A 27,429-nucleotide genomic window follows, 5' to 3' on the forward strand; every position below is an offset into this window, starting at 1 on the left:
CTGATGAAATCACTTCAGCAAAATAAAAAGTTCAGTGATTGTTTTTAAAACCACCTGAATTGTTGTACTGAAAATTGGTCAAGGAATTAAATTGGCTTAGTGGAAATTCAATCTATAGGCTGTGTTCTCCATGAAAGAAAGAATAAGAAGGGTGTGTTGTATTTATATGTATATTATAAACAGCCATTGGGTCAAAATGAGTCCCTCCTAGAGACCCGTCCCCCAGGCCCAGGGCCCCTGCAGCTTCCCCAGGCCAGGCTGAGGGCCAGGGCTTGGCAGGTGCGGGAGTGAAGGGGCAGCCAGAGATGGCGAGTGACGGGACGGACGCAGGGCTCGTGGCTCCCGGGCTGGTGGGCTCCTCGGCGGGCTGTGTGCTGGCTCAGGACTCATGCAGAGGCCGTGGCTGCCTTGGGGCCCTGGGGGCCTGCTGGGGATCTTGCACAGAGGGCATCAGTGGTGGCACTAGTGGCAGGGGTGACAGAGACGGAGGCCGAGCTGGCATCATGGTGGGGGCTCTCGAGGTGGCTGAGCAGATGCTGGCACGGGGGTGCAGGGCTGGGAGGGCACCAAGGACATTCTGGGGAGAGGCTGGCCTGACAGGGTCACCCGTCCCAGGGAGAGGAGAAGCCCCAAGCCTGGCGGCTCACCCTGTCCCAGGCACACTGAACCTCCTGGGGGGTGGCCTGGAATAGATGACACCAGGAGTAGATGCTGAAGTGGGCAGACCTGGGAGGGCAGGGGCTGGGATCGGGGTCGGGCTCAGGTCCCAGCTCTGACCCTAGTGTGGTGAAGTGCAGTGATGTGAACAGGAGTCCTGAGCTCAGTGCCCACAGCGTGGCTCAGGGATGCTGGCAGAGGGTCCCGGGGAATGAGCGGCTCCCTTACCCTACCCCTGCAGCCAGCTGGACACTGGGGTACAGACACCAGGCTGGGCCCCCGGGGACAGCTCCCGGGCCAGGAAGCCCCGCTGAAGAGTGGGGCAGGAGCCCAGGATGGCTGAGAGCCCCCCCAGCCAAGGAGCCAGGTGCTGAGGGGACCCCCCTGAGGGGCCTTCTCAGTCCCTGGCACAGGCTGGGCAGGTCAATGATGGATGAGGTGGGGCAGGAGAGCCCAGTCTGGGACTGGGGGCTCCCGAGACATGCCAGTACCCAAGTGGGGGCAGGTACTCACAGGGGTAGATGATGCCAAACAGGCGCTCGGGTGCTCCCGGTCATACAGGCTTCGAGTGGGGGGTGCGGAACCTTCAGCTTAGCAGAAAAGGGGGGAGACAGGAGTGGGTGGGCGCTCCTCCACCCCGGAGCCGCCGTCCTGTCCTCTGGCCCCTGCAAAGGCTATTTCACTCTTGTGACACCTGCTGTTCCCCAGCCCCCACCCCCACATTCACCCTTCCCTGCCTTCCAGAGCCTAGAGCTTCTCAAGACTAAGGGATTAGAAAAAGGCTTTTTCAAAGTAACTCAAGGCCAGAGATGTTATTTTAGCATAATAAGTTATGGGTGAAATGCTTGGGAGGCTGGACCAGTGACAGGCTACCTGTCTGGCTGCTCTTTAGATACTCCCCCTGGGGCAGACCACCCCGCTTCCCATCCTCATCTTTTGTGCGTGCATATTTTTTTTTGGAGATAAAAGTCACATAACGTTAACTATTTAAAGTACACAATTCAGTGGCATTAAGTTCATTCACAAGGTTGTGCGACCACCCCGTATCTAGTTCTAGAACATATTCACCCCCCCAAAGGAGACCCTGTCCCCACAAAGCAGCCACTCCCCGATCCCCACGCACCCAGCCCCTGGCTGCTGCTCATGTGCTTTCTGTCTCCATGATCCGCTTCTTCCAGACATTTCATAGAAGGGGAATCACACAATATGTGGTCTTTTGGGGTCAGCCCCATCCTTTGCCTTTGAACCCAAGACATCCCCTTCTCCCCATCCAGCTAAGAACCCCCACGACTGGCCACCCATTCTAAAGGCCACTCTGCACAAGAAGAAGGGGGAACTCCTGGGAAAAGCTGCCTTGAGAGTGTGGATGGAGGGAGGGAGGGAGTTGCAGGCAGCCGAGCAGGTGCAGGTGCAGGGGTCCGGAAGGAAGGGCGCGCCTGGTGCCTGGGGACAGTTTTGGGGGCAGCAAGCTCCTTCCCATGGGGACACCTGGCTGCTCCTTCCCTGGCTGTCTCCTGATGGTCCCCACCTCAACTGGCCCTCCCTCCGGGCATCCTTCAGACCACCTGCTGGACAGGGACCCCCCCCTTTGCTAGCCATTCCCTACCCCATTTCCATGTTTCATCTACTCACTTGTTGAATTTATTTATTTACATTTAACATCCCTTATGGAGTGAAAACTCTAAGGGGAAGCAACTTTACTTTGACTGTCAGGTCTCTCCAATGACATTTCAAACACCCTGGCACCACCCAGGGCCAGGGAATGACTAGCTGAAGGGCCTGAGCCCCGTGGCAGTGCCTTGGGGGCCGTTGGCACATCCCACCAATGACAGGGGCCTGGCCATTTGCTGGCAGTGTTTGCTCAGAAGTTCCCCACTGGGCTGGCCTGGGGCACAGGTCAGGACCTGCCAACCAGCTGACAAGTGAGACTGTCACATTGCTTCCCTCCATGGGGCGGCACGGAGGCCCAGGGCACAGATTCAAAACTGAAACCCGGTGTGGCCGGGGACCCAGCTCTGCCCCAGCACTCTGCCTGGGGTCCCATAGACACCTTGGACTCCACAGGTTCAAACCTGAAGTTGCCACCTGACGCCCACGCCTGCTCCTCCTGGGCTCTACTCCGTGGCTTTCCCACCTGTGCAGAAGCCAGAAGCAGAGGAGCCGGGAGGCTCCCAACAGGAGGGGACACGTAAGCCCTGGCAGATGAGGAGGGTTCTCGGGGTTTCCAGGATAGCACACGGTGTGGGCAGAGGCCCAGAGGTGGGGAGACCTGTGAACATTGCGCTTACACGGCTGTGGCCAGGTGAAGGATCTCGACCGGGGGAGGCGGCCCTGGAGTGTCTGGGTGGCCCGAGGCAGCCACAGGGGTCCTGTGACAGAGGCGGAGGGTCAAAGGCCACGATGGAAGCAGGGGCGGGAGGGCTGTGCTCTGCAGGCGGGCGAGGGCACAGGGACCAGGAATGTGGGGTGCCTCTGGGACGTGGGAATGGCAAGGGAGGGGATCCTCCCCTGGCCCCTCAGAAGGAACTGCCCCTACTGACACCTTGATTTCAGCCTTGTAAGACCCATTTTGGATTTCTGATCTTCAGAACCAAGATGAAATAAATTCGGGTTTTAAGCCACTCAGTTCGCGGCAACTTGTTACAACAGCCACGGGAAACTCACACCTACTGGGTCAGAGCTGGGGAGCAGCCTGGTCAGGAGCCGGCTTTAGGCAGTCCCCCCAGCCCCCTCCTCCCATCTGCCTGCCTCTGGGCCGCTGCCACCCCCTCCCGGGGCATTCTCGCCAGCCTCCTCGTCCCGCCCGAGTCCTGCCTGTACTCGGCCTTCCTTCCATGGAGATTGTCTGAAAGCCCAGCAGGTGGACCGCCGGCCCCAGCACAGCTACCGCCCTCCTGCTGGGGGCACTGCTCACTGGAGCAGGCGTTCCTCTGCCTGCCAGAGCCCCTGGCCACAGTGCAGGCATCCAGAGGGCACAGGCTGGCCAGATGCCCCTCAGTGGCCCCGGTGCACAGCAGGGCGCGTGGGCACAGTGGTGTGAACAGATGAATGCACTGGGGACCCGGCAGGACCCGGGCGGAGCTCAGTTTAGGTTTAGATATTGAGTCTGTTTGGGATTAGAATGTTCTTTTGAGTAAATAAATGAGCAATAAGGACAAATTGGTCAAAAGATCTGGCCACAGGCGGGCTTCCAATAGTTCGATGTTGCCACCCTCATGCAGGATAAAGCGGGCGAGGCATCTGGGTTCGCGGCACAGGCTTGAGAATGGATACTCCATGGAGGCGGTCTCCCTCTGGGTGACAGCCCTCGGGGAGGTGGGTGGGTAGGGACCCTATCTGGTGGGTAAGTGGGGATGAGGGCCCCTGCCCCAGGCACGCGGCCTCACCTGCTCATTTCTGTGAGGCCTCCCGGGGCTGTCGCAAGGTGGAAGGGGGCAGCGCCTGGCAAGAAGCTGGGGCTCATGACGTATTAGCCTCCGTTATTCTCCTGCCCGGAGACCCCTGAAGCCCAGTCTGACCCCCGTCCAAGCACATCCACTGCCGGGGACCTGGAGCGGCAGAGCCTCGTCCAGGAGCCCGTGAGCGCTGCACAGGCATATCCATGCCCCGGGCAATGTGGGGCTCGAGAGGGTGTCCTGCCTCCTGGGCCAGTGGGTTGAATGATGGCCCCAAAGAAGATACACCCCCTGAACCTGTGAGTGTGCTTCTTTGGAGAAAGGGCCTTTGCAGGTGTAAGTAACAAGCTTCTTGAGATGAGCTCATCTTGAGGTAAGCTGGGCCCTAAATCCCACGGTCAGCATCCTTGAGACCAAAGAGAAGACCGCGTGGAGATGGAGGCAGAGGCTGGAGGGACCCTCCCACCCCCAGCGCCCTGGTGGAAGGACGGCCCCGCGGCGTCCTGGACTGGGGACCGCGCCATCTCCGCAACCGGGAGCCCGTCTGCGGTGGCTGGTTGTGGCAGCCCCAGGGCACTTCCTCTGTCCAGCACACCCAATAAATGGTCCCCTTCCTTTTCTTTCGTGTCTAGTGTTTAGATCTCAAGTCGGTGAGGGCAGAGCAGGGCGGGGAGGCATACGCAAGGTGGGAGTTAACCTCCGGCCACTTTGGGGCTCCCGGACCACCCCTATGACCCCTCACCCAGGCAGCTCCTACTCCCTCATCAGAGGCCGCAGGGAGGTGTCCGGCCCTCTCCTGGACCAGCATCCTTGCCACCACTCTCCCTCACGCCCAGCGCCCTCCTTTGGGAAGGCCACGGGACAGCCTTCCCTCCGCAGTGCCCTTCCCCACAGGCCGTGCTAGCGCCAGGGCCCTCCCTGCGGCTCGGCTTTCCATTGCTGTCCGGCGCCACGGACCCTCCTGGGCAGACCGTTTGCTCAGTCTGCTTCTGCTTGTGTGAGGATCCCAGGGGGACAGCACATGGTTTCTGCTCCCTGCTGTCCCCCACCCCCTGGTGCCTGGTGCTGCACCTGGCATACGGGAGGATCCTACTTTGCAGGCAGCAGCGTGAGGACCAATGAACCAGTCAGAGCCCTGCCCGTATCTCCTCATGCTGCCCAGTAAATCGGGGGCAGGGATGCCCAGGAAGGCGCGACGCCACTCACTTGCCAGCTCCTTCTCCACACTGGTCACAGGCCACGCCATGTCCTGGTTGGTCATTCGGCCCTTGTACAGGATCCCATCCACACCTCAGCCTGCTGGGCAGCCCAGACCCTGGGTCAGAAGTGTCCTCGGCCGCCTCCCTAGCACAGAGGCCCAGCAGACAGCACGGCCTCCCCAGGGCAGCCCACTGCCCGGGCTGCTGCCAGACTCACAGTGTCATAATCCAACCATTTGGGATCCCCTTGTGGGTAGAGCGTTGACGAGTTGTATGACTTGAACTTGAGGTCGCTTCCAGGGCTGTCACCCTCATCCCCCTGGGGGCTCGGCGAGTCCCGGCTCCCCTCCTGGTGGCCGAGGTCCTGGACCTGCAGCTGCTGCTGTTCCCTGGGACAGGACAGGGGGGTCAGCAGCCACCCCCCCAACCCCAGAGCAGCCTTGGGTCAGGCCCAAGGGCCTGGCCAGTGGTGAAAGAAGGCTGGAGCTTCTTCCAGCTTAAGTTTGGCTTGTACTGCTGGGCAGGCCTGTGGGCTGCATACAGGCAGGCACCTGGGGCGCAGGGAACCAACCGAGGCCTGTGTTCCCCGGGACCTCAGCCACCCCCGGAGCCCTGGTCTGGCCAGCCAAGCACATGCTCTTGACCTCCTGATGTCAAGGAGTCAGGTGAGGGAAGGTGGGGGTGTCCTGCACAGCAGCCTCGCTGAGGCTGGTCATTCCTTCCTTCCTCCAGTGGGAAGCAGGGGTTGTAAGATTTAGATGAGAGACCCTCCCTAACAGTTCTTGGCTTATAATAGATGCCACAATGCTGGGCCTGGAAGGCCTCCCTTGCAGAAGGCTGGCAATGCCCTGGGAAGTCTTGGGGCCTGGGACCAGGGTTTACATCTCTGTAGGGCCCCTGAGCCCCTGGGCAGCTCCATAGGGCAGCCCCCAGCTGCTCACCTTACCTGCTGCTGTTGTAGGTACTCATAGCTGTGGGCGCTGGCTGGCTGCAGCCTCGACAGCAGGTGGGCCTTGCGGATGGTGGTAAGGTGCCTGTTGGACAAGAGCTACGTGGGAGGTGCACGGGGCCAAGGGAGGCTGCCAGGTTCCCTCCTCCTCCAGGAAGCCTGCCCTCAAACTCACTTTCTATCCAGAACTGTCCACAGCACCAGGCTCCATGCAGGGGCTCTGAGCAGCCGTGAGGATCTTTGTTAAGTCATAAAGAACAATTGTTCTGATTATAAGAGTGAAACCAGAATAGATAAATCCTAGAAACAGGATGCAGATTGGAGGTTGCCAGGGGCTGGGGGAGGGAGAACGGGGGGCGTGTGCTCCTGAGTACTGGGCTCCTTCTGGGGTGGCAGACGTTCCAGCACTGTCAGAGAACCAAAACGCCGCTGGCCTGTTCACTCTCAAACGGTCATGTTATGTGTATTTTACCTCAATAAAAAAATAAAAATAAAACATCAGCCATCTGAGGAGCTGGAACTATCTACATCTTCATCTGAGTGGTGGTTACAAAGGTGTGTGTACATGTAAAAATTCACCAGGTTGTACAATGAACATTTACATACTTTACTGTATCATTTCAGCCACAATAAAATTATAAAGTAATACACGTTGATTGTCCACTTGAAAGTACAGAAAAGTACAAGTTTTAAAAAGCACTGTATCATGTGAAACCTTCCTAAGAGTGTATATCAATCATACCTTAATAAAAATAAGTAAAAAAAAAAAGCACTGTAACCACAGGACAAATATTTTGATATGTGTCCTAGTAATTTTCCATATTTACATATTTTCTTAAGTATTTTAGGATCACAGCAGACTTCTTGATTTTTTCATTTAAGTTACTGTAAACATTTTTTTCAGTCATTAAATGCTCTTCCATGATGGTGCCGTCCAGTAGGGCAGCTGCTGGCCGCATGGCCATTTAAATTTACTTTTAAATTAACTGCATTTAAATTGAATTTAAAATACAGTTTCTCGATCACATCAGCCCTCTTAAAAGCGCCTGAGAGCCCTAGGTGGCCAGGGCTGCTGCGGGGCGGCACAGCCGGAGAGAGGACACGCCCACAGTCTCAGGCGCTGCCCCCCACGGCGCTCCTCCGGCGTGACTGTGCGGGCTGGTGTGGATGTACTGCAACTCGCTTAGCACTTCAGGTGGTTTCCTTCTCACTTCTCTTTTTTTTAATATTATAAATAATGCTGCAACTAGATATCTGTGGTTTGAAAGAAAAACTCTGGCTATAGCTCCAAAGCCCCTTCTGGAACGTGGGCTCAGGTAGGCTGGAGAGCACCGCAGGGCAGCAGGCGCCAGCTAGCACCACGGGGACGTGGGCATCCCAAGAGCCTGGCTCTCAAACCATTTTAAGAGTCTCGTTTGGTGGCTCCTCCAAAAGCTAACCATAGACTTACCGTGTAACGCAATGCCTGTTACCATATAACCCAAACCTACTATGCCTACATTTACACCCAGAATTCAAAACAGGTGTTCAAACAAATGCATATACACACATGTCCACAGCACTAATCACAAAGGCAAAAGGGTGAAAACAACCCATGTGTCCACCAGCATACAGATGGATAAAGAACATGTGGCCTGTCCATACAAGGGGATTTATTCAGCCATAAAGTGGAAGGAAGCCTGACACACACGACAGTGTGGGGGAACCTTGAAAACGTGATGCCCAGTGAAAGAAGCCAGACACAGAGAACCACATGTTTTGTGATTCTATTACATGAAATGTTCAGAACAGGCAAATCGATAGAGACAGAAAATATGGTTGTGTGGGGCTGGAGGGGAGGGAGCAATGGGGGTGACAGTTGGCGGGTCTGGTTCCCTCTGGGGAGACAAAGACGTCTTGGAATTAGAGGTGATGGTTGCACATCATTGTGAAAGAACTAAAAGCCACTGAACTGTATACTTTAAAATGGTTGATTTTATGTTATGTGAATTTCACTTCAACGAAAAAGTATTCGACTTGTTCACCATGTAAGAACTTGTTCGTTATGCTTCAGAAGATTGGAGACTGTTGAAATATAGGCTTGGGGTTGATTAATGACTGTGCATTGAGTCCCCTACACAGAATTTTATTGTTGTTAACAACCATTTGATCAATAAATATGAGAGATGGCCTCAAAAAAAAAAGTATTCAATTAGAAAAGTATGCACGAGGAAGTCCCACAAAATTCAGCTTTTCCCCTCAATTTCCTTCTATCCATTTCCTTCTGGAGCTGACCCTGTCCCTGGGACTCGGAGGGCACCAGACAGGGCTGGTGAGGGGAGGGGAGCCAGTACCCCTTGCAAAGGATGCGCATCTGAACAAAGGGTCTGGAGCCCCGCAGGCTCTCAGGGTTGGGGCTGGGAAGGGACCGGAACCAGGAGAGAGGCGGGCGCCCCCTGGCGGTAGTACTCACGGGCCGGTGGCAGGAGAGGCACTTCACCGGCTCAGTTTCCTGGCAGACATCCAGCTGTTGGCGGCACAGGGCCAGGCCCTATGAGGCCGTCCAGCCCCAGGCAGTGCTTGGGGGAGGCTGCAGGCCTGTCTTCTGTGCCTCAGGGCCAGGACACCCCCACGTCCTACTGCTGGCCTGGCCCAGCTCAGCTCAGCTCAGAGGAAGGGGCTAAAAGTGTATGCAGTTTCTCTCTACCCCAAACACAACAGGGTCTTTAAAACCAGGGGTCGCCCCTGGGCAAGGGAAACAAAGGCAAAAATGAACAAGTGGGACTATATCAAACTAAAAAGCTTCTGTATAGCAAAGGACACCATCAATAGAACAAAAAGGCATCCTACAGTATGGGAGAATATATTCATAAATGACAGATCCGATAAAGGGTTGACATCCAAAATATATAAAGAGCTCACACGCCTCAACAAACAAAAAGCAAATAATCCAATTAAAAAATGGGCAGAGGAGCTGAATAGACAGTTCTCTAAAGAAGAAATTCAGATGGCCAACAGACACATGAAAAGATGCTCCACATCGCTTGTCATCAGGGAAATGCAAATTAAAACCACAATAAGATATCACCTCACACCAGTAAGGATCGCCATCATTGAAAAGACAAACAACAAATGTTGGCGAGGCTGTGGAGAAAGGGAAACCCTCCTGCACTGCTGGTGGGAATGTAAATGAGTTCAACCATTGTGGAAAGCAGTATGGAGGTTCCTCAGAAAGCTCAAAATAGAAATACCATTTGACCCAGGAATTCCACTCCTAGGAATTTACCCTAACAATGCAGCAGCCCAGTTTGAAAAAGACAGATGCACCCCTATGTTTATCGCAGCACTATTTACAATAGCCAAGAAATGGAAGCAACCTAAGTGTCCATCAGTAGATGAATGGATAAAGAAGATGTGGTACATACACACAATGGAATATTATTCAGCCATAAGAAGAAAACAAACCCTACCATTTGCAACAACATGGATGGAGCTAGAGGGTATTATGCTCAGTGAAATAAGCCAGGTGGAGAAAGACAAGTAACAAATGATTTCAGTCATCTGTGGAGTATAAGAACAAAGAAAAACTGAAGGGACAAAACAGCAGCAGAATCACAGAACCCAAGAATGGACTAACAGTTACCAAAGGGAAAGGGACTGGGGAGGGTGGGAGGGAAGGGAGGGACAAGGTGGGGGGAAGAAAGGGGGCCTTACCGATTAGCATGTATAGTGCATGGGGGGCACGGGGAGGGCTGTGCAACACAGAGAAGACAAGTAGCGATTTTACAGCATCTTACTACGCAGATGGACAGTGACTGTGAAGGGGTATGTGGGGGGGACTTGGTGAAGGGGGGACCCTAGTAAACATAATGTTCTTCATGTAATTGTAGATTAATGATACCAAAATAATAAAAAACAAAAACAAAAACAAAAAAAACCAGGGGTCTCCTGGGAAGCTAGCCTGCACAGTGGACATTTGCGGGGTGCTCTGATGGCAGGAGCTCCCACCCTGCAACATCACACTCTTCTGCCTGTCATTCTGTTTGCATGGGGTGGAGGATCGCCTCCAGTCTCAGACCGCCCAGGCCCCCTCTGAGGCCTGGCATGGCCCCTGCCCTCTCTGAGCCTGTTTCCTCATTTGTGCCTAAGGGGCTTTGGAGCAGACATTCTCTGGAGTCCCCTCTGCCCACCAAGGCCAGAGCTGCCCACCTCTGAGCCCCTGGGTGCCCCCAGCCCCATCTCAACCCCCACCCCCATGCCAACCCCTCTCCCCAGGTCCACAGGCCTGGAATCCTTCCCCCCAGAAGCCACTGGAATTCCCCTCTCTGGAGAGAGGGTCTCTCCAGCCTCTGCAAGCTACATGTCTGCCCGGGAGACCTTCAGGCCTACTTTCGAAGGCCTGCAGCGCTGTCGGGGTCAAATCGGAAGCCTTCCATCAGGAGCTTCCTGACCGTTTTCCGCGCCTCATCCGCGTCTTTCTTCAGGCCATGCAAATCACTGGGGACCGGCCGCAGACAGCCCAAGGGAAGGGGAGCGTTTAGTCCATTAATTCCCATCTTGCCTCGCTCCAGATAAGGATCTGCGGCAACCTGCCAAGTTGCATAGAGTAAAGCAAGATTAAACGAAAAAAGGGTGGTGGCCCAAGAAAGGGAAATGACAAAGCTTGGGTTAAGGTTCATACCCCTAACGCAAGCGACTGCTAGAGGAGGGCTGCACAGTGAGCTTCCCAGCAGCCACACCCAAGAAACACCAGGAGTTACCGCCTCCAAGACTTAAAACCAGCTCTACTGCCCAACTGCAGGCCTGCAGGCCTGAGAAACACTTCTCCCAGCCGTCCCCAGACACCTGACGGTCACAGATTCAACACATACTTACTGAGCATCATGTATATATGCAGTAGCTTTTAGTATATTCAGTTATGCAACCATCACCACAATCAATTTGGGAATGTTTTTACCAATCTGAAAAGAAACCTCATACCCATTAGCAGGCTCCCCTCATTTCCCACCAAACCCCCAGGTGAGACAACCACTAACTACTTTCTGCCTCTACGGACTTGCCTTTCTGGACATTTCATATACACGGAATCATACAATACATGGCCATTTGTGACTGGCTTCTTTCACGGAGCACAATGTCTCTGCGGTTCATCCAGGTTGAAGCATGTGTCAGTGCTCCATTCCTTTTTATGGCTCAGTAATATTCCATGGCACAGAGTGACTGCACTGTCTTCATCCATTCATCTGTGGATGGACATTGGGCTGTTCCCACCTTTTGGCGATAACGAAGAATGTTGCTGTGTACTTCTGTGTGCAGGTTTTTGCGTGGACCTGTTTTCATTTCTCTTGTGTAGACACCAAGGAGCAGAAGTGCTGGGTTGTATGGTGACTCTAGATCTAACTTTTTGAGAAGCTACTAGTCAGCCTTTTCACCACAGTGGGACTTTTTGAGTTTTTAAAGTGTTCCTTCTAGTACCCAAATTTTGGTCTCTAAACACCATTCCTCACTAAAAGGAACCAAGACTCCATAGAGAAATGGCTGATTCAGGTCTGAGGAAGGAGATGCTGAAGATGGCCTGGAATATCTTGGTCATTTAAGAAAGCAAGATAGCTATATGAGACAGAGGGTCAAGTTCAAGGGCTCAGAAACCAGTCTGCAGGCCAAAGATGAGACCACCTGAGTGACAAAATAAATAGTAACTGAATTGATTGACTGAATTGAGTACATAAAAGAATAATACAGAGTGACACAAAAAAGAAATCAGAAAATAATAGAAACGCTCATTTGCCACCATGTATTGGAGGTGGCTATTACACCAATATCTTACCCTGAAAACTGGTAATTAATGGGAATAGTTCACCACAGTTCCTGTATTTCCTGCAAGCACCCTATTGCACAGCAGTCAGCTCAACTTGATGAGGGATTTCTAGCTCATAAGTAGAGAAGTAATGCTAGGGTTAGAAAAATCACCATTTTGCAAACTTTGTGAAATAGCTGGTTCAGGCAACAATCCTCAACTTATAAGGAAATTACCAGGATGGCCAGTGAGGCAATGGACATTCCTGGGTGCCAAAGAGTGCCCCCCAAATTACTTGCATCTCATAAGGAGAGAACATGCCTTTATGCTGGTGGTGCCAGGCTAGCACTGCTGGGCCCTGATGAGTCTGTGTCATTGCTGAAGGGACCCCCCGCCAGCACGACCTAGCCACCGACAGGATGTGTGCTACGTCCCAGGAAGATTCTTTACCCGACTTTCTGTTTTGAAGACTTTAAAACCTATAGAAAAGTTATAAGAATAGTCTAAAAGACACTCACATATCCACTTAAATTTACCAATGTTTAAACTTTTTTTGCCATGTTTTCTTTATCTGTATGTGTGTGTATGTATATTTGTTTTCTGAACCATTTGAGAGTTCACTGCAGACATCACAATAAATCATCCCTACAGAAAGTTAAATACAGAATTACCATGTGACCCAGCAATTCCACTCCTGGGTATCTACCCAATAGAACTGAAAACAGATGTTCAAACAAAAAGTTGTACATGAATGTTCACAGCAGCATTATTCACAGGAGTCAAAAGATGAAAATAACCCAAGTGCCCATCAATGGTGATCAAATAAACATTAATGTAGGGCATCCATTCAATGGAATTTTCTTCTGCCATAAAAAGGAATGAAGTTCTGATTCATGCCACAGCATGGATGAATCTTAGAAACATGCTAAGTGCAAGAAGTCACAAAAATTCACAGAGTATAGGGCTCCATCTACGTGAAATTTCCAGAATAGGTAAATCCAGAGACACAGAAAGCAGACTAGTGGTTCTGAGGGCTGGGGGGGAGGATGGGTCCTGGATTTCCTTCGGGGGCCGCGGGGGGGATGAAAATGCCTCAGAACTAGATAAAGGAGGTGCTTACGCAGTACTGTGAATGTAGGAAATACCACAGAATTAGTCACTTTAAAACAGTTAATGGTTAAATAGTTAATTTTGTTGTGTGAATTTTACCGTAACTAAAACCATAGGCAGGAAAGCAAAGCAATGAGAATCGGATCACTTAAAACAACAATTCGAAAATTAAGAAAAACTTCAAATACATGGACAAGTGAAAAGACTGGAATAATTAATACCCATATATCTATGATCCAGATTTAATAATTATTAACACGTTGCTATATCTGCCTTTTGTTTTTAATGGAGTATTTCTTAGACAGTTACAGAAATCATGACATTTCTCATAAATATTTTAGGAATTATGAGGACATTTTCTTACACAATACTGTTATCACATCTAACACAATAAACAGTAACTCCTGACTTTGATGTAATTTCCAGCCCATTTTTAGAGCTGTAGCAATCGAACCACAGAACAAGCAAAGTTTCCTTGTGTGTTACATCTGGTTATTTTGTCCCTTAATTTAAAGTCTCTTAATTTTGTCCCTTAATTTAAGAGTCTTAATTTAAAGTCTCTCCGTCCCCAGTTTATTTCACCCTGCTATGGAAATTAGAGAAAAAGAATAGGCCCACTGTTGTATAGATAAACTAGTTATTCCAGCTGTAGGTCTGCATGGATGTGTATGATCTCTAAGACTAATGTGTCTCCACGACAACCTGCCCCACAGCTGTTTTTCTGCTATATCCCCAGTGACGAGCAGGGTAGGGGCCCAACACACAGCTGACGAATGAGTGAATCCTCACTTTACAGACGAGGAAACCGAAGCTCAGAAAGGTTCTGTAAGTCAGGGTGCACTGCTGTGCAGCTGGGGCTGAGGCTTGGGCCAAGATGCCTGATTCTACACCCGAGTTCTTGCACCTCTTGGTATTCACGCCTGTGTGTGCTCCCTGGTCGCACTGAATAGGGCTGACCTATGCAGCCAACAGGGCGTCACAGAAACGGTGGAGCGTGCCTTCTGTGGCTAAGACACGGGAGACGTTAAGCTTCTGTCCTGCTCTCTCGGATCACTCGCCCTAGCGGCTGTCAGCTGCCGTGCTGAGGCCACTCGGGCAGCCCTGGGGAGGAGGCCGTGCGATGAGGAAGGGAGGGGTCTGGTCAACAGCCATGTGAGGGTGCCGGCTTGGAGATGGCCCCTCAGATGGCCGCAGCCCAGGATGACCTCTGGACCACAACCGCGTGGAAGACCCTGAGCCACCCAGCTAAGTGACTCCCAAATTCCTGACCCTCAGAAACCATGAACACTTATTGTTTGAAGCTGCCAAATTTCAGGGTGACTTGTTATGCAGCAAGTGATAACTAATACAAGGGCGCTCACCATGGTGCTCCAGTCCTTACTCAGTTGCTCCTCAGCCTTCTTCCAGCCATCCTCACGGGTCCCAGCCCTGAAGAGCAGGCCCTGCATCATCTTGCTCAGCTCCACTGCCACTGCCTCCAGGTCAGCCCTGCTTGCTTTGCCTGCCAGGGCACTCCTGTCAGGCTTCTAGAGGAAGAGGGGACTCAGAAAGCAGGGGTGCTGGTGGGGGGCAGTCAGACCCTTTGGTTAATTTTTCCTAGTTTGGGACCCTGGACATCTGGCCTTGGCTTAAATTCAACCATGGGGTCCAGGGTGACTCACACATAACCGTCAGATCTAAGCCAAGGTCTTACTGTGCATGATTTTTAAGTTCGCATGACAAGTTGCCGCTAATCGAGTCACTGAAAATAGGAGTTGATGAGACAAGCTTTGAGAAGCTTCCCTGGCCTTTCTATATGAATAAAGGGGGAGGGAGGCTCTGGAAGTTTCTCTGCCTTGGCTGGATGATCCCAGTTCCTTGGGGCAGCAGGGCTCACAGGGGAGCAGGACGGAGAAGGAATCTACTCACTCACCTCTTTCAGCTCCTGCTCCATCACGCTTCTGTCCACCTTGTGCATTTCTAGGTTTTTCACCTGAGCACGGACAACCTGAGAACAGAAGCAAAGGGCGTACCAGCCGTCCTCAGCAGCCCAGGGATAATGTCTACCTGCCACACCAGCCTTGCCATGTGCTGGCAAGAGACAGTGGGGCCAGGGGGGCACAGGTAGGGTGGGCAGCTGAAGGCTGGGGCTCCAGGGCTCTGGGTGCCCGGATCAGGAAGGAAGGGCCTGGGATGAGCTGCCCCCTTGGAGGTGGGTCCCAGGCCTTCGCTGACGGGCGGTGTACCTGGCCAAGGGGAGCACAGGCCAGTGATGTGAGTCGGCACTCTAGGTGTTGCCAGCACGCTCACCTCTCCTGGTGGTAATGGGGTAATGGGGTCTCTGGGAACTGCAGGCTCTTCATCAACCAAGCACTTACATGCCACACACTGTGCCCGAGTGTCAGGAGAACCCTTATTCCCCATCCCCAGGTCTCTATGGAGGACCAACTCCCTCTGTGAATTCCGCCCTCTCTCCACTTGCTGGACCTTCCTGGTCACAGCAGGACCTAACCTGCGTGGGAAGAGCCCACCTGTACTGGGCCACATCCCCAGAGGCTGGGGTCACTTTGGCTCTAAAGCCGGAAGCAGGCTTCTACTTCTCCCCTCATATCTGGTCTCCCTCTCACCCTTGGGAACAGAACCCCCAGCTTTCAGTTGGCATCTGGCACCCCTGAATCATGGCTACATTTCACAGCCTCCCTAATAGCTGTGTGACCACTGGGACATAAATGGAAGTGGGTAGGAGTCCTTTTTGCTGCTGGTTTGAATGCAGAGTTAATGACTGGAGCAGGAGCAGCCATCTTGGACTTTGAGGTGACCTTGTGAATGGAGGTCACACAGCATGGAGTTCTATACCAGCTCTGTCTCTAAGCTGCTTGAATGTGAAAGAGAAATACACCTACACTTTGTTTAAGTCAGTTATTTGGGTGTTTTATATTCAAAGTTGAACATAATTCTGCTTAATGCAAAGCTCCATCACATCCACCTTGCCCCCAAGTGGGTCACAAAGTCAGTGGAGATATGGAGGGAAGCTCCCGTTTCGGCCTTGAGCCAGGTCGCTTTGTTCGACCCCGCGTTAGCAGGGGGCTCTGACCGTTTGGAGTCATCAGGTGCAATGTCAATACTTAAGTCTCCACTTGGCTCTTTCTAGTTAAGATCTAGAAATGAAGAGGAGTGATTAGCCAGGACCCTGTGACTTCCACTGCCAGGGCCACCTGTGCGTGGGGTTGACTAGTATCTTCCCCAAACTTCATGCTCGCCCAAAACCTACGTGCATGGCCTCATCTGGAAATAGGGCATATGCAAATATAATTAGCTAAGATGAGGTCATACTAAATTAGGGTGGGCCCTAAATCCAATGACGGGCATCCTTATAAGGAGGCCATGCAAAGACCAGATACAAGGAAGAGGCCACGTGATAGGCAGAGGTTGCAGTGAGGTGTCCACCACCCAAGGAACAGCTGGAGCCACCAGAGGCTGGAAGAGGCGGGGAAGGACCCTCCCCTAGAGCCTTCAGGGAGAGCAAGGCCCAGCCAACACCCAGATTCAGGGCTCTTAGCCTCAGAGCTGGCAGAGAACACATGTGTATCGCCTCCCAGTCTGGGAGTGATCACTTATTACAACAGCCACAGGAAACGGATACACCCGGTAAGTGGCAGGGCGGCGATTCAAACCAGGCCTACCCAGCTCCAAACTACCACGTCAGCCCACCTCCGGCCAGGCGAGCTCGGCTGGTTTCTTTGCCTGGATCTGTCGCCTCCTCTTTCAAATGGTCTCGATCCCACTCCCCTCCCAAAGCTGAGGAGGGGCCTGGAAACAGTGTCTGGCAGGCTTGTGGCAGAATAGCACCCACCACACAGTCTTCTCCAGCCCCAAGTCAGAGCTCTGAATACATTATACAGTTTGCTCCAAGAATGGCTCTGGAATGCAACCTCTGGCTCTTCTGTCCACGGGCAAAGGATAAATAACATTATCCATAGAGTCTATTAGAAGCTCTGTTCTCACTCATTTGCTGGCTGCGTTCTTAGTGGGGAGTGCTCTAAGGTAATGGAAAAGTTTCCAACCTGATTGGGTGGTGGTGACATAATATGGGCATTTTATAATACATAAATGACACTTCATTTAAAACCAAACAAATACGAGCATCCCCCCAAACACAGAAGGGCCTGGGTGCGGTCCCTCCTGCAGACTGCTGTATCGCCTGGCTGCTGCACGTGGCCCGCCGGTACCGTGGGCTCCCACCTTCCACCAGAGTGGAGGCTCAGTAACACCGGCCGAGTGGCTCAGTGAGTGAACAGAGGATTTCTGGGGTTCCCTGTCCGTTCATATTTCTTCACGGACATCCAGGTAAAGCAGTAACGGCGGTGTGTCTGTGCCATTCCAGACGTTAACGACAGAACGGCCGATGCATCCGTGCTCCCTTGTTTCCCTCGGGGAGAGCTGGACGGGGTTGCTGAGGTCTTGCAACATGCATTCGTTTAAGAAATATTTAATGAAACGTGCTGTATGCAAAGCTCCATTCCAGGGTTAACCTTTACAAGCAATTAATTCCTGTTGGCACACGGGATGGGCAGCAAGTGGGGACAAAGGCTGACTGGCTCCCTTTGGCATTGCTTGGCCAGGCCTCACCCTTGAGTTTTCAGCAAGTGACAGCTTTGTGGCCACAGACACGGGGACACTTCCCCTGCTGTGCAGAGCGGGGCAGAGGGCTGGGCTCATCAGACGCCCTGGGCTCCAGGGAGGAAGAGCGCTAAATGTCTCTGGGGCACGGGAACCCGGCCACTTTGAAGAGCAGTGACTGGGGGCCCAGAGCTGGCAGGGACCATGTAGCCCCTGACCTTGGTACCCGCAAAGACCTAAGCCTCCGACCCTACAAACCCTTCACCCACATGGCCCAGGAGCTCTCCCTCTCCCTCCCTTAGGTGAGGACTTGGGTCCCCTTTTATGAGTTCTTTTCCCTTCCAAGCTGCCCCGTGGTGTCCTGGCCTGATTACCCTGTGGCCGCCTTAGGAGGAGGGAGGTGCCCTCCCCTTTCACCTCCCACATCCCCACGCATCCGCCAACATCCCCCTGACTTGGGGTCAGAGCCCTGACCTCCTGTGGTTCTGTTTGGGATTTTGCCTCTTTTTAATTTGGGAGGTCATCTCCTCCTACTGGGAATGACCTTGATCCCTCCTCCAAAGGTCGGGGACACTGACGGGACAAAGCACGAACTGAACTAGTCCTGAGGACCATCAGGCCAGAGTCATCAGGCCAGCACAGCGAGTTGGGACCTTCAGGTCCACAGACGAAGGTGCAGGCCGCATGAGCCCCCGCGGGTGCTCTGTACCTGCCTCCACATCTCTCACGGCAGCAACCCTGCGTTCAGGAAGGGCCCTGTGGCACTGGAAACTCGGAAACCAGCTAGCTTAGGGGACATGTTAGGAACAGAACAGTTGGCATAAGAAATCCTCCTATTCATTCATTGATTCATTCAGCTTATTTTGGGCCTTTGCTGTGTGCCAGGCATGTTCTAGGGGCAGCCGACTGGGCAGTCAACAAGGTGGACACCATCCAGGCCCCCTTGTGTATGTATGAGTGTGGGGGGTGAGGGGGCGGGATTTGTTCACTTACAATTGAAGTGTAATTCAGGCACTGTAAAATGCCACACGCCCCTGGGTTCCCCTCCTTCGTTGCATCTGGGAAACCTTTGGGGAGGGGCTGCGCGTCCTGATGAGTAGTCCACCCTCCACTGGCCCCAGGTCCTCAGACGTCCGCACCTTTAGCTCATCCAGGTGAGCCTGCAGCTTTCCACTGCCCTCCCCAGCACCATGTAGTGATCCTTCATCATCCCGATTCGGTGGCCCCCAATCCTCTCCAGTTCCTCCTCCTAAAAGGGGGAGACAGACACCGAAGCCTCGGCCTCCCATGGCTGGGAAGGGTTGTAAAGAGTGTCCCAGACCAGCGCTCTTCAACCTGCCATCTCAACAGCCACCTGGGACACCTGCTGGGGAGCCACACGGCGGCCCACCCACTGGGACCCCTGCAGCTGCCGGAACCACCTCTGCATGGCCGCAGCTGCCTCCTGGGCCCATGCGTGCCCCCCGGCCTCCTCTAAGCTGCAGGGTGGAGGCTGCACCGGCAGGGCAGGAGCTCTGTCTGGCTCCGGATCAGGGAGTCTGCCGTCGGCTCACCTCAAGCCATCATTTTCTCCAAAGCTCTTCCCCCCAGGACTCTGACCTTCATCCTGGATTGCTGGAGGGTGACAGTCTTTTCCTGAAATATGTCCACTGCCGTCCCAAGCTTGGAAGGGGTGCCCATATTAGCTGAAAGCGAAGGAGAGGGTGGCTGTTGGCGGCAGGGATGGGGGAAGATGCTCTGTCTAGAGCGCTACCTGCTTCTGCAGATGTCTGAGGTGCACTGTCTCTGAGAAAGATGCTGTGAGCTGGGGGGCCTTTGAGGTCATTTGAAAGTTTCTAGTAGCCAAATTTTAGGAAGTCTAAAAAGAAGCAGGTGAAATTAATTTTAATAAAATATTTTAATTGGCCCCATATATCCAAAATAGTATCATTTTAGTGTGATCAAAAAAATACTGAAGCATTTTACATTCTTGTTTTTGCACTGAGCCCTCAGTGGCGTACGTGCACTTCACACGTAGCATGTGAGCTGCAACTCACCGTGTTCAAGCACTCAGCAGCCTCCTTGGGTGCTCGGGGTTCCTGGTTATGTGCTGGACACAGCGGGCCTAGGAAAACCTCTCTGGAATAATTTACTTTCCTCCCAGGAATGGCCCTGAGCAAAACTATGACATACCTTACTTATGGAGTATATGAAGTTTATTATGCTACCACAAGACAGAGAGGGAGATTTAACAAAAAAGGTGAGGGGTTAAAAAAAGTGCCCTATATCCAGTTCCAGATGAGAGGCCAGAACGTGATGCTCAGGTCACAGCTAGGAGGTGTGGAAGATCGCAGCCAAGATATGTTCACAACCTATCTTTAGAGTTTTTAACAAAAATGGCAGACAGCCAGAAGCAGAATTTTGGCTATTATGGTTTTACATCTTAAATTTAAATTTATTACTCTCATAATCTCGGCTGTGCACCAGTATTCACTGATACCAATACGGTTCTTTTTAGCTCTGTGAAGTTCTACTTTTTTTCGAGATTTGCGGAACAGCACAGCTGATCAGGGGGTGGCACCCCATGCGGATCTGACCTGCGTTAATTCAACTATTGTACTTGGCAGAAAACCAAAAAGCAGCATCACGATTCCAAGAGGGGGGGGTGGTGGGTCTCACGACGGGTTCCCTGCCTCAGCAGCTTCACCTGGAATGGGTTAGAAAGACAAACAGACCCCACCCAGATCAGCTGAGTCAGGAACTTTGAGGGGGGAGCCCAGGAGCTTGGTCACCGAGCCCCTCGAGGACGCTGGGGCGAACTCAAGGTTGAGGACCACGAAGTAGGGATTCTGCCCCCTCCTCCCCTCAGTGCGGGCACACCCATCAAGGCCGTGAAGTGGGAGCATAAGCCTACCGTCCCACCCAGATTGTGGCTGTGTCCTTAAAGATGTGTGTGTTGGCTCAACTGTCCCTGACCCCAAGCTAACCGCCTCATCTGGGGTATGTTTAGTGCCATCAGGCACTCTGGCTGATTCGGACTCATCCCAACAGCCTGTCTTATGCGCTACTGAAGGGGAGTCTTCAAGAGTAATTTTGACATGCAATTTTCCTCCTTAAGTGGCAACTTTGGGCCCTAACTGCCCCTTTCCCCTGAGATAAGACCTCACTGTATATTCACTGTAAAAGAACCGACTAGCAAGAGGCTAATGCTTAAGTCAAAGGAATGAATGGCTAATGGTTAAGTGTAGATTTTGCTGGGGAAGCTAAACCAAGGAGAGGAGGTGCTTCACGAAGCCCACAACCTCTGCTGCCCTTTCCCAGGGCCAGGCCAGGCCTACCTAGGTTGCCAGCCTTTCCCAGGGCCAGGCCAGGCCTACCTAGGTTGCCAGCCTTTCCCAGGGCTGGGCCAGGCCTACCTAGATAGGACAAGCGCTGCTGCAGGTTGGATGACAGCTGGGCAAACTCTTCTTGCAGGTAGTTGTGTCTAACAGGCATCTGGGCTATATGGCTCATTGCATACCTGACAGCTGCCTTCCTGTCTTCGGGAGTCACAGCCTGTTCAGTGGCCAGTATGGCCTGGGACAGGGCCACATCGGGAGGGAAGTTAGCAGTGTACAGAGAGGGTACGTCAACATCCACCTCCGGCAAGTCTTCCGTTTCGGTGTTGCCAGTGAAGTCCACAGAGGCTGCGGCCCCACGGGAAGGGCCCACGTGCAGGACGTCTGCAAACACCCCTAAGGGCCCAGATGTGGCCACGGTCGTCACAACGGCAGCCGATTTGGTAGCAGGGGCATCCTGGATCACCCTGGCAGTGGCCTCGGCTGCCGGGGCTGCCGAGCGGGCAGCAGCTGCATAGGTGGCTGCAGTAGCAGCCGCAATGGCAGCAGTGGTTTCCAATCCGCTGGACGGCAGGCCGGGGGTGCTCAGGGAGTGCTTCCTGGGGGGCCTCGGCCTCAGAGGCCCTATCCTCAGGGGCCGTCATGTGGCGGGAGAGATATTCTTCATTTTCCGAGACAGACAGGAGTCGGTTCATCTCTGCCTGGTGAGACTGTGAGTGCAGTGGAGGAGGCCATGCGAGCCGGGCTCTGAGGCTGGTGGTGGGGATCTGAGGCCCTGGGTCTGGGCAGGCAGGGGGCCTGATGGGCCTGGGCCAAGCTGGGTGTGGCCGAAGCTCCTGAAGGGCCAAGCTGGAGCCCTAGGCAAGCCTCTAGGAGCAGCCCAGCCTCCTGACACCTCAGGCCAGAATCCTGGCAGTGTGGGCTCCAGGCCTGGGGCAGGCCCAGGTCCAAACCCAGGCCAAGGAGCTGGCATGACCCCAGCTGCTGGACTGGGCCCCACCTCGGGCCCCGGCTCTGGCACAGGCGCCGGAGCAGCCGCAGGCTCGGGCTCCAGCCCCAGCACGGGCCTAAACCCAGGCCCAGGCTCAGGCTGCCCTGGCCCCCGGGGCCGTGAGTGGCACTGCTTGGGCAGGCTCCTCCTCCTCCTCCTCCAGATGCCCCGGGACCTGGTGACGCCAGACCGTCTCCAGGAGCTCGGGGTGATGGGCAGCCTCCAAGACTTGGACATGACCAAAATCTTCAAGATACTGGGTGGCCTGGGAGAGGTCGGCGGCTGTGAGCTCCTCTGAAACCCGCCGTAGCTCAGAATTCTCCAGCTGCTCTGAGGGAGTCGCCTGCGGAACACAGGGCTGGGCTGGTCAGGGCTGCTTCCCGCCAGCTCGGGTCACCCTGCCCACGACCTCCCCGTTCCTGGCCCTCCGCGGCTACCCCTCTTCCTCCTCCTCCACTCACCGGGGTGAACATGGCCTCACGGAGGCCACTCCAGAGTACTATGTCCTCAGTTTTTGGGGTGGTGAGTACCCTGTTCTGGAGAGAAATCTGGGGGGTGGAGAAGGTTGGGGATGAGGGCTGTGAACCTAGAGGGCGTGATGCCCGCAGGTGGCTGCCCTCCACAGAAATACATAGGCCTTTCCAGATTGCGCTCTCCCCACCTCCCTGGGCTTGGAGGAAGGGGGGCAGGGGCGGGAGGGGGGGCTGGGGCCCTCACCACTTCCTGTTGCAGTGCACTCATTTTCCCGTTCCGCCCTTTCACAGCTTCACACAAAGTGTCCGTCCCTTCTGCATCCATCTGTCAAATAAGCCAAGCGCCCCCCAGGTTCTGGTCTCAGCTCTGCTTCTCCCACAGCCCGAATGCAAGAACTTAGTTCTAGGGGACTAAGAGTTAGAGAAGAGAGATTCTAAAGCAAATGTTTCCCAGTGGGTAAGGGTAGAAAAGGGTTCCCTAGGCATATAGGTTTGGGACATACTGGGCTTAAAAAACATTCAATGGGTTTCTGTACTGCAGGACTTCTCAGAGCCTTTAACAGGCAAAAGTACAATAAGAATCTCCAAGAGGTGGGCTGAGGAGGCATTTTTTTCCTCAAACATATTTGTTCAAGGGTCCTTTTCTCTCCTCGGAAGTCTCTAGAATCAGGACAGAAGACAGAGAGTTCCTGGAGTTAGGAAAGTCCAGATTTTGAGAAAAGGCTGTAGAGAAGAGTCTGAAAATTGGGCTGTTTTTGGGACACAGGCCAAATACCCACAGGTGCTCCCGTTTCTGGAGGGGGGTGGAAGGTGAGAAGGGGCCCTGTAGGGCCTTACCCACTGGGGGCCACGATGAGGATGCCCTCCCCAAACCTTGCTCTGCTCCTGCCTTGGCCCAGGGCTCACCAAGGCCCCAGTGCTCTAAAGGCCTTAAAGACATGGCCACGACCAGCTGTCACGGGCTTTTGGGCCCCCATGTGGCCAGGCCCCACTTTTGTCAATTCTTGGACAAGAAAATGGCAGCCTGCTCATCTGGTCTCCTAGGGAAGTCTGCAGGGAAGGTCCTGCACTTCACCCTGGAGGCCCCGCCCTGGCCACCCCAGAGATCCTTCATACGATACTCACTGCACATACACGGCGCTCAGCTTGAGCCCAGCTCAGGGTTCAATCCCTGTAGAAGAGCTGGTGCTGGGCAGCGGATCACCTCTGCACTTCAGGTGTATGCAGGTGGCCCCGTGGCTTTTTCAGCCGCTGTGTGACCGCATGCAGATGACCTAACTTCTGAGTCTCAGATTCCCTGCCTGCTAAGTGGAAAATAAAACCTCCCGCACAAGGGCGCCACGGAGACGGTGTATGTAGGAATAAACGTGTAAAGCGCCAGGCCAGCGCTGACTCCAAGAATTCCCTTCCCAGAACTGACCCGGTGTTTCACTCTTACCAGTGACCACGGCCAGGGGACAAAGAGCCCAGGGAGATTCGTTCTGAATTTCACGTAAGGATGTTTTCAGGGATGTTGCTCACTTAATCACGTGTTCTTGACCTCACGCCACCAAATGCTTCTGCTGAGGCCATTGCTACTCTGTCCACAAAGCCCTGTTCTTTGGGAACAGTGGGGACCAATGCTGGGAACTCTGTGCTTCAGGAGTCAGTAGGTTCTCTTCAGACATGCCAGCCTGCTTGAAGGAACGAATTCCCCTAAAGGAATGTGCCCACTTCGAAAGGCAAAAAAAAAAAAAAATGAACCAACGTCGTAATTCAACTTGTATGGCACTTGTACCCCCAATTCAGTCTGCGCCCACTCAGATACTATTTTTTTTTTTCTAACAGCTTTTCTGAGATATAATTCCCATACTATTCAATTCACCCATTTAAAGTTTACAATTCACTAACTTTACTTACACCCACCTGCTATACACTCACTTACACACTCACGTATTCAGGGTGATTTGGGACACTTTTAGATATTTAAAATTACCGCCCCTCCAGAGGATCGCGTTTCCCTGAAAAGGACACCCAGAGGTCTCTGGAAGGGTGCAAGCACAGGCCACCTGGGGGGCAGCCCAGAGGGACGCTGGCCTCTCCTCACGCGCGCGCTGCGGCTGCGGCTCCCACAGCAGGGCAACACAATGGGAAAAGGCCACCCAAAGTTTGTCTCAGACTAGCAGGTGCCATAAATGCTGTAAAGGACAATGTCCACTCCAACAGAGCAGGAGAAATGTGACTCATTTGCAGAGCATGATGCCCTGAATTCCTTCTTGGCTAGCTGAGGGGGATTTTATGCCGGCGCAAATACTTCTCCCTGCACCTATGTAAACACTGCATGAATACCATGGATTAAGTAGGACAGTTTGTGACTAGGCTTTAAAAAAAAGAAGGCACCCTCTTGACAACCAGAGCTTTAGTTCCTGCTTCATCCCTCTGCCTTTTAGATGAGATCAATCAAAATGCCTGTTCATAGAATGACTGACCCCTGCCTCCTGACAGTGCCCGATCCAGAACAATTCCCCAAAGGACCTAACAGGGGCGCAAATCCTGGAGGTCCTTCTGACCCAACCTTCCTAGAGATGCCCCCTGGCTTCCCTGCTGGCACTGCATTATTGTCGTCCAGGTGCTGAATCATTTTGTATCCCTCACAGCAATGCACAAAGGTTCCAGTTTCTCCATTTCCTCTCCAGAACTTGCGATTTTCTGTTTTTTTCTGATAATAGCCACCCTAATGTGTGTGAGGTGATATCTCACTGTACTTTTGATCTGCATTTCCCTAATTAGTGATGCTGAACATATTTTCATGTGCTTAATGACCATTTGTATCTTTGGAAAAATGTTTACTTAAGTCCTTTGCCCACTTTTTAATCAGGCTTTTTGTTGTTGTGTGGTTGCTGAACTGTAGGAATGCTTTTTATCAACCACTCATCAGATACATAATCTTCAAATTAACTTTCCTTTAGTCTCTTTGTCCTTGCTCCCTTCTGGCACAGGTCCTTTGCACATGCAGTCTTCCTGGCTGAAACTTTCTCCTCCCCATCTTTACCTGGGAAAGGAAACTCCTACTCACCGTTCAGACCTCAGCTTAGCCACCACTTTCCAAGGGAAGCCTTCCCCACCTCCTCAATTAGGGCAAGCGCCCCCACTCTGGGATCTTAGTACTTCTTGTATCTTTCCTTCACAAGCTCATCATGGTCATTTGTGTGGCTATTTGATTAGTGCTGTATTCTCCCACTACTATGAGTTCCTGAAGGTAGATTGTATCTTCCTTTCAACAGCAAATGGCTCCTAACGAGCGCATGGTAGGTGCTCAATAAATACTGACTGATTAGATAAATAAAAGAGTAATTTGTAGACAGCCTTTTTTCCTAGGAACCTCCAGGTGGGTATAGGATGACTGATTTTTACCTTCTGCCATAGCAATATTGAGCTGCTCCTATTGACCCACATAAGGTGAATTAAATAACACATAAAAATCTTTAAGTCAATCTGAAGTTACACAGTATGCTCCTTAATGATATATCCAGGGAACTACTGGGTTCAGACAATGAATGTGCATTTCTTTAACTCAAACGCTAGCCCTACAAGACAGGGATCACCCTTATTTATTAAATCTTTTTTTTATTAAGGTATCATTGATATACACTCTTATGAAGGTTCACATGAAAAACAATGTGGTTACTACATCCACCCGTATTGAGTTCCCCCTCATACCCCATTGCAGTCACAGTCCATCAGTGTAGTGAGATGCCACAGAGTCACTACTTCACTACTTATCTTCTCTGTGCTCCACTGTCTTCCCCATGACCCCCCCACACCATATGTACTAATCACAATGCCCCTCAATCCCCTTCTCCCTCCCTCCCCACCCCCTCTTCCACCCACTTCCCTTTGGTAATCCCTGGTCCCTTCTTGGAGTCTGTGAGTCTGCTGCTGTTTTATTCCTTCAGTTTTGCTTCATTGCTATACTCCACAAATGAGGGAAATCATTTGGTACTTGTCTTTATCCACCTGATTTATTTCACTGAGCATAATGTCCTCCAGCTCCACGTTGTTGTAAATGGTAGGATCTGTTTCTATGGCTGAATAATATTCCATTGTGTATAATATGTCCCACATCTTCTTTATCCATTCATCTACTGATGGACACTTAGGTTGCTTCCGTATCTTGGCTACTGTAAATAGTGCTGCAATAAACACGGTGCATATGTCTTTTTGAATCTGAGAACTTGTTTCTTAGGGTAAATTCCTAGGAGTGGAATTCCCGGGACCCTTATTCATTATTATTATTATTTTTGTAGCTCTTGGAATATATGATTCCCACTGCCATGTAGTCTCCATTGTTTTTGATGATGAATTAGCTGTTAAACCTTATCTGGGTTCCCTTGCAGATGATGAATCATTTTTTCTTACTCTTTTCGAGATTTTTTCTTTGTCTTTTAACTATATTGACTGTGGGTGTGAATCTCTTTGCATTTCTCCTACTTGGAGTTTGTTAAGATTCTTGGATGTATAGATTTTTTTAAGGACACATGGGACTTCTCAGGCATTATTTCTTTGAATATTTTTTGTTTCTCTCTCTCTTCCTGCTCCTGACACTTGCATTGCATGTCCTACATTTTGTGGAGGCTCTGTTCCCTTTATTTTCTCCCTGTTTTGTAGACTGCATAATCTCTGTCTATCTAGCTTCTGGTTTGCTAGTTCTTTCCTCTGCCCACTGAAGCACTCTTGTTTTACAGATGAGGAAACAAGGATCAGAAAACTTAAACGTTTACTGAAGGTCGCACACTGCTAATAAGTGGCAGAGCCAGGGCTTGAATCTGAGACCTCAGCTCTCATCCCGCTTGTCAGACTTAATCGTTCACTCGATAAATATTTACCGAATGTTGACTATGTGGCAGAAACAATTCTAGAGGCTAGAAAACACCAGATGAGATTCCTGCCCTCCAGAGGACAGCAAACAAGAAAACAAACAGAT

At 52.2% G+C, this 27,429-nt stretch overlaps 1 protein-coding gene across 1 annotated transcript; it reads right to left on the reverse strand.

The window, feature by feature from the left end:
• C10H16orf96 (chromosome 10 C16orf96 homolog) lies at positions 1–26,143 on the reverse strand. Its single transcript, XM_073214152.1, is given in 19 exon segments — positions 1–642; positions 919–967; positions 1,171–1,247; positions 2,946–3,026; positions 5,259–5,342; positions 5,441–5,640; positions 6,193–6,285; positions 10,569–10,768; positions 14,448–14,612; positions 14,999–15,073; positions 18,825–18,853; positions 18,856–18,934; positions 19,285–19,370; positions 21,081–21,561; positions 21,563–21,859; positions 22,094–22,336; positions 22,455–22,541; positions 22,711–22,791; positions 23,592–26,143. Coding segments are annotated over 18 exon segments (2,670 nt in total). The 5' UTR covers positions 23,592–26,143; the 3' UTR covers positions 1–379.
• Between the last annotated feature and the right edge of the window lie 1,286 nt (positions 26,144–27,429).

This window comes from Manis javanica, chromosome 10 (genome assembly GCF_040802235.1).
Source record: "Manis javanica isolate MJ-LG chromosome 10, MJ_LKY, whole genome shotgun sequence".
Taxonomy (NCBI): Eukaryota; Metazoa; Chordata; class Mammalia; order Pholidota; family Manidae; genus Manis; species Manis javanica.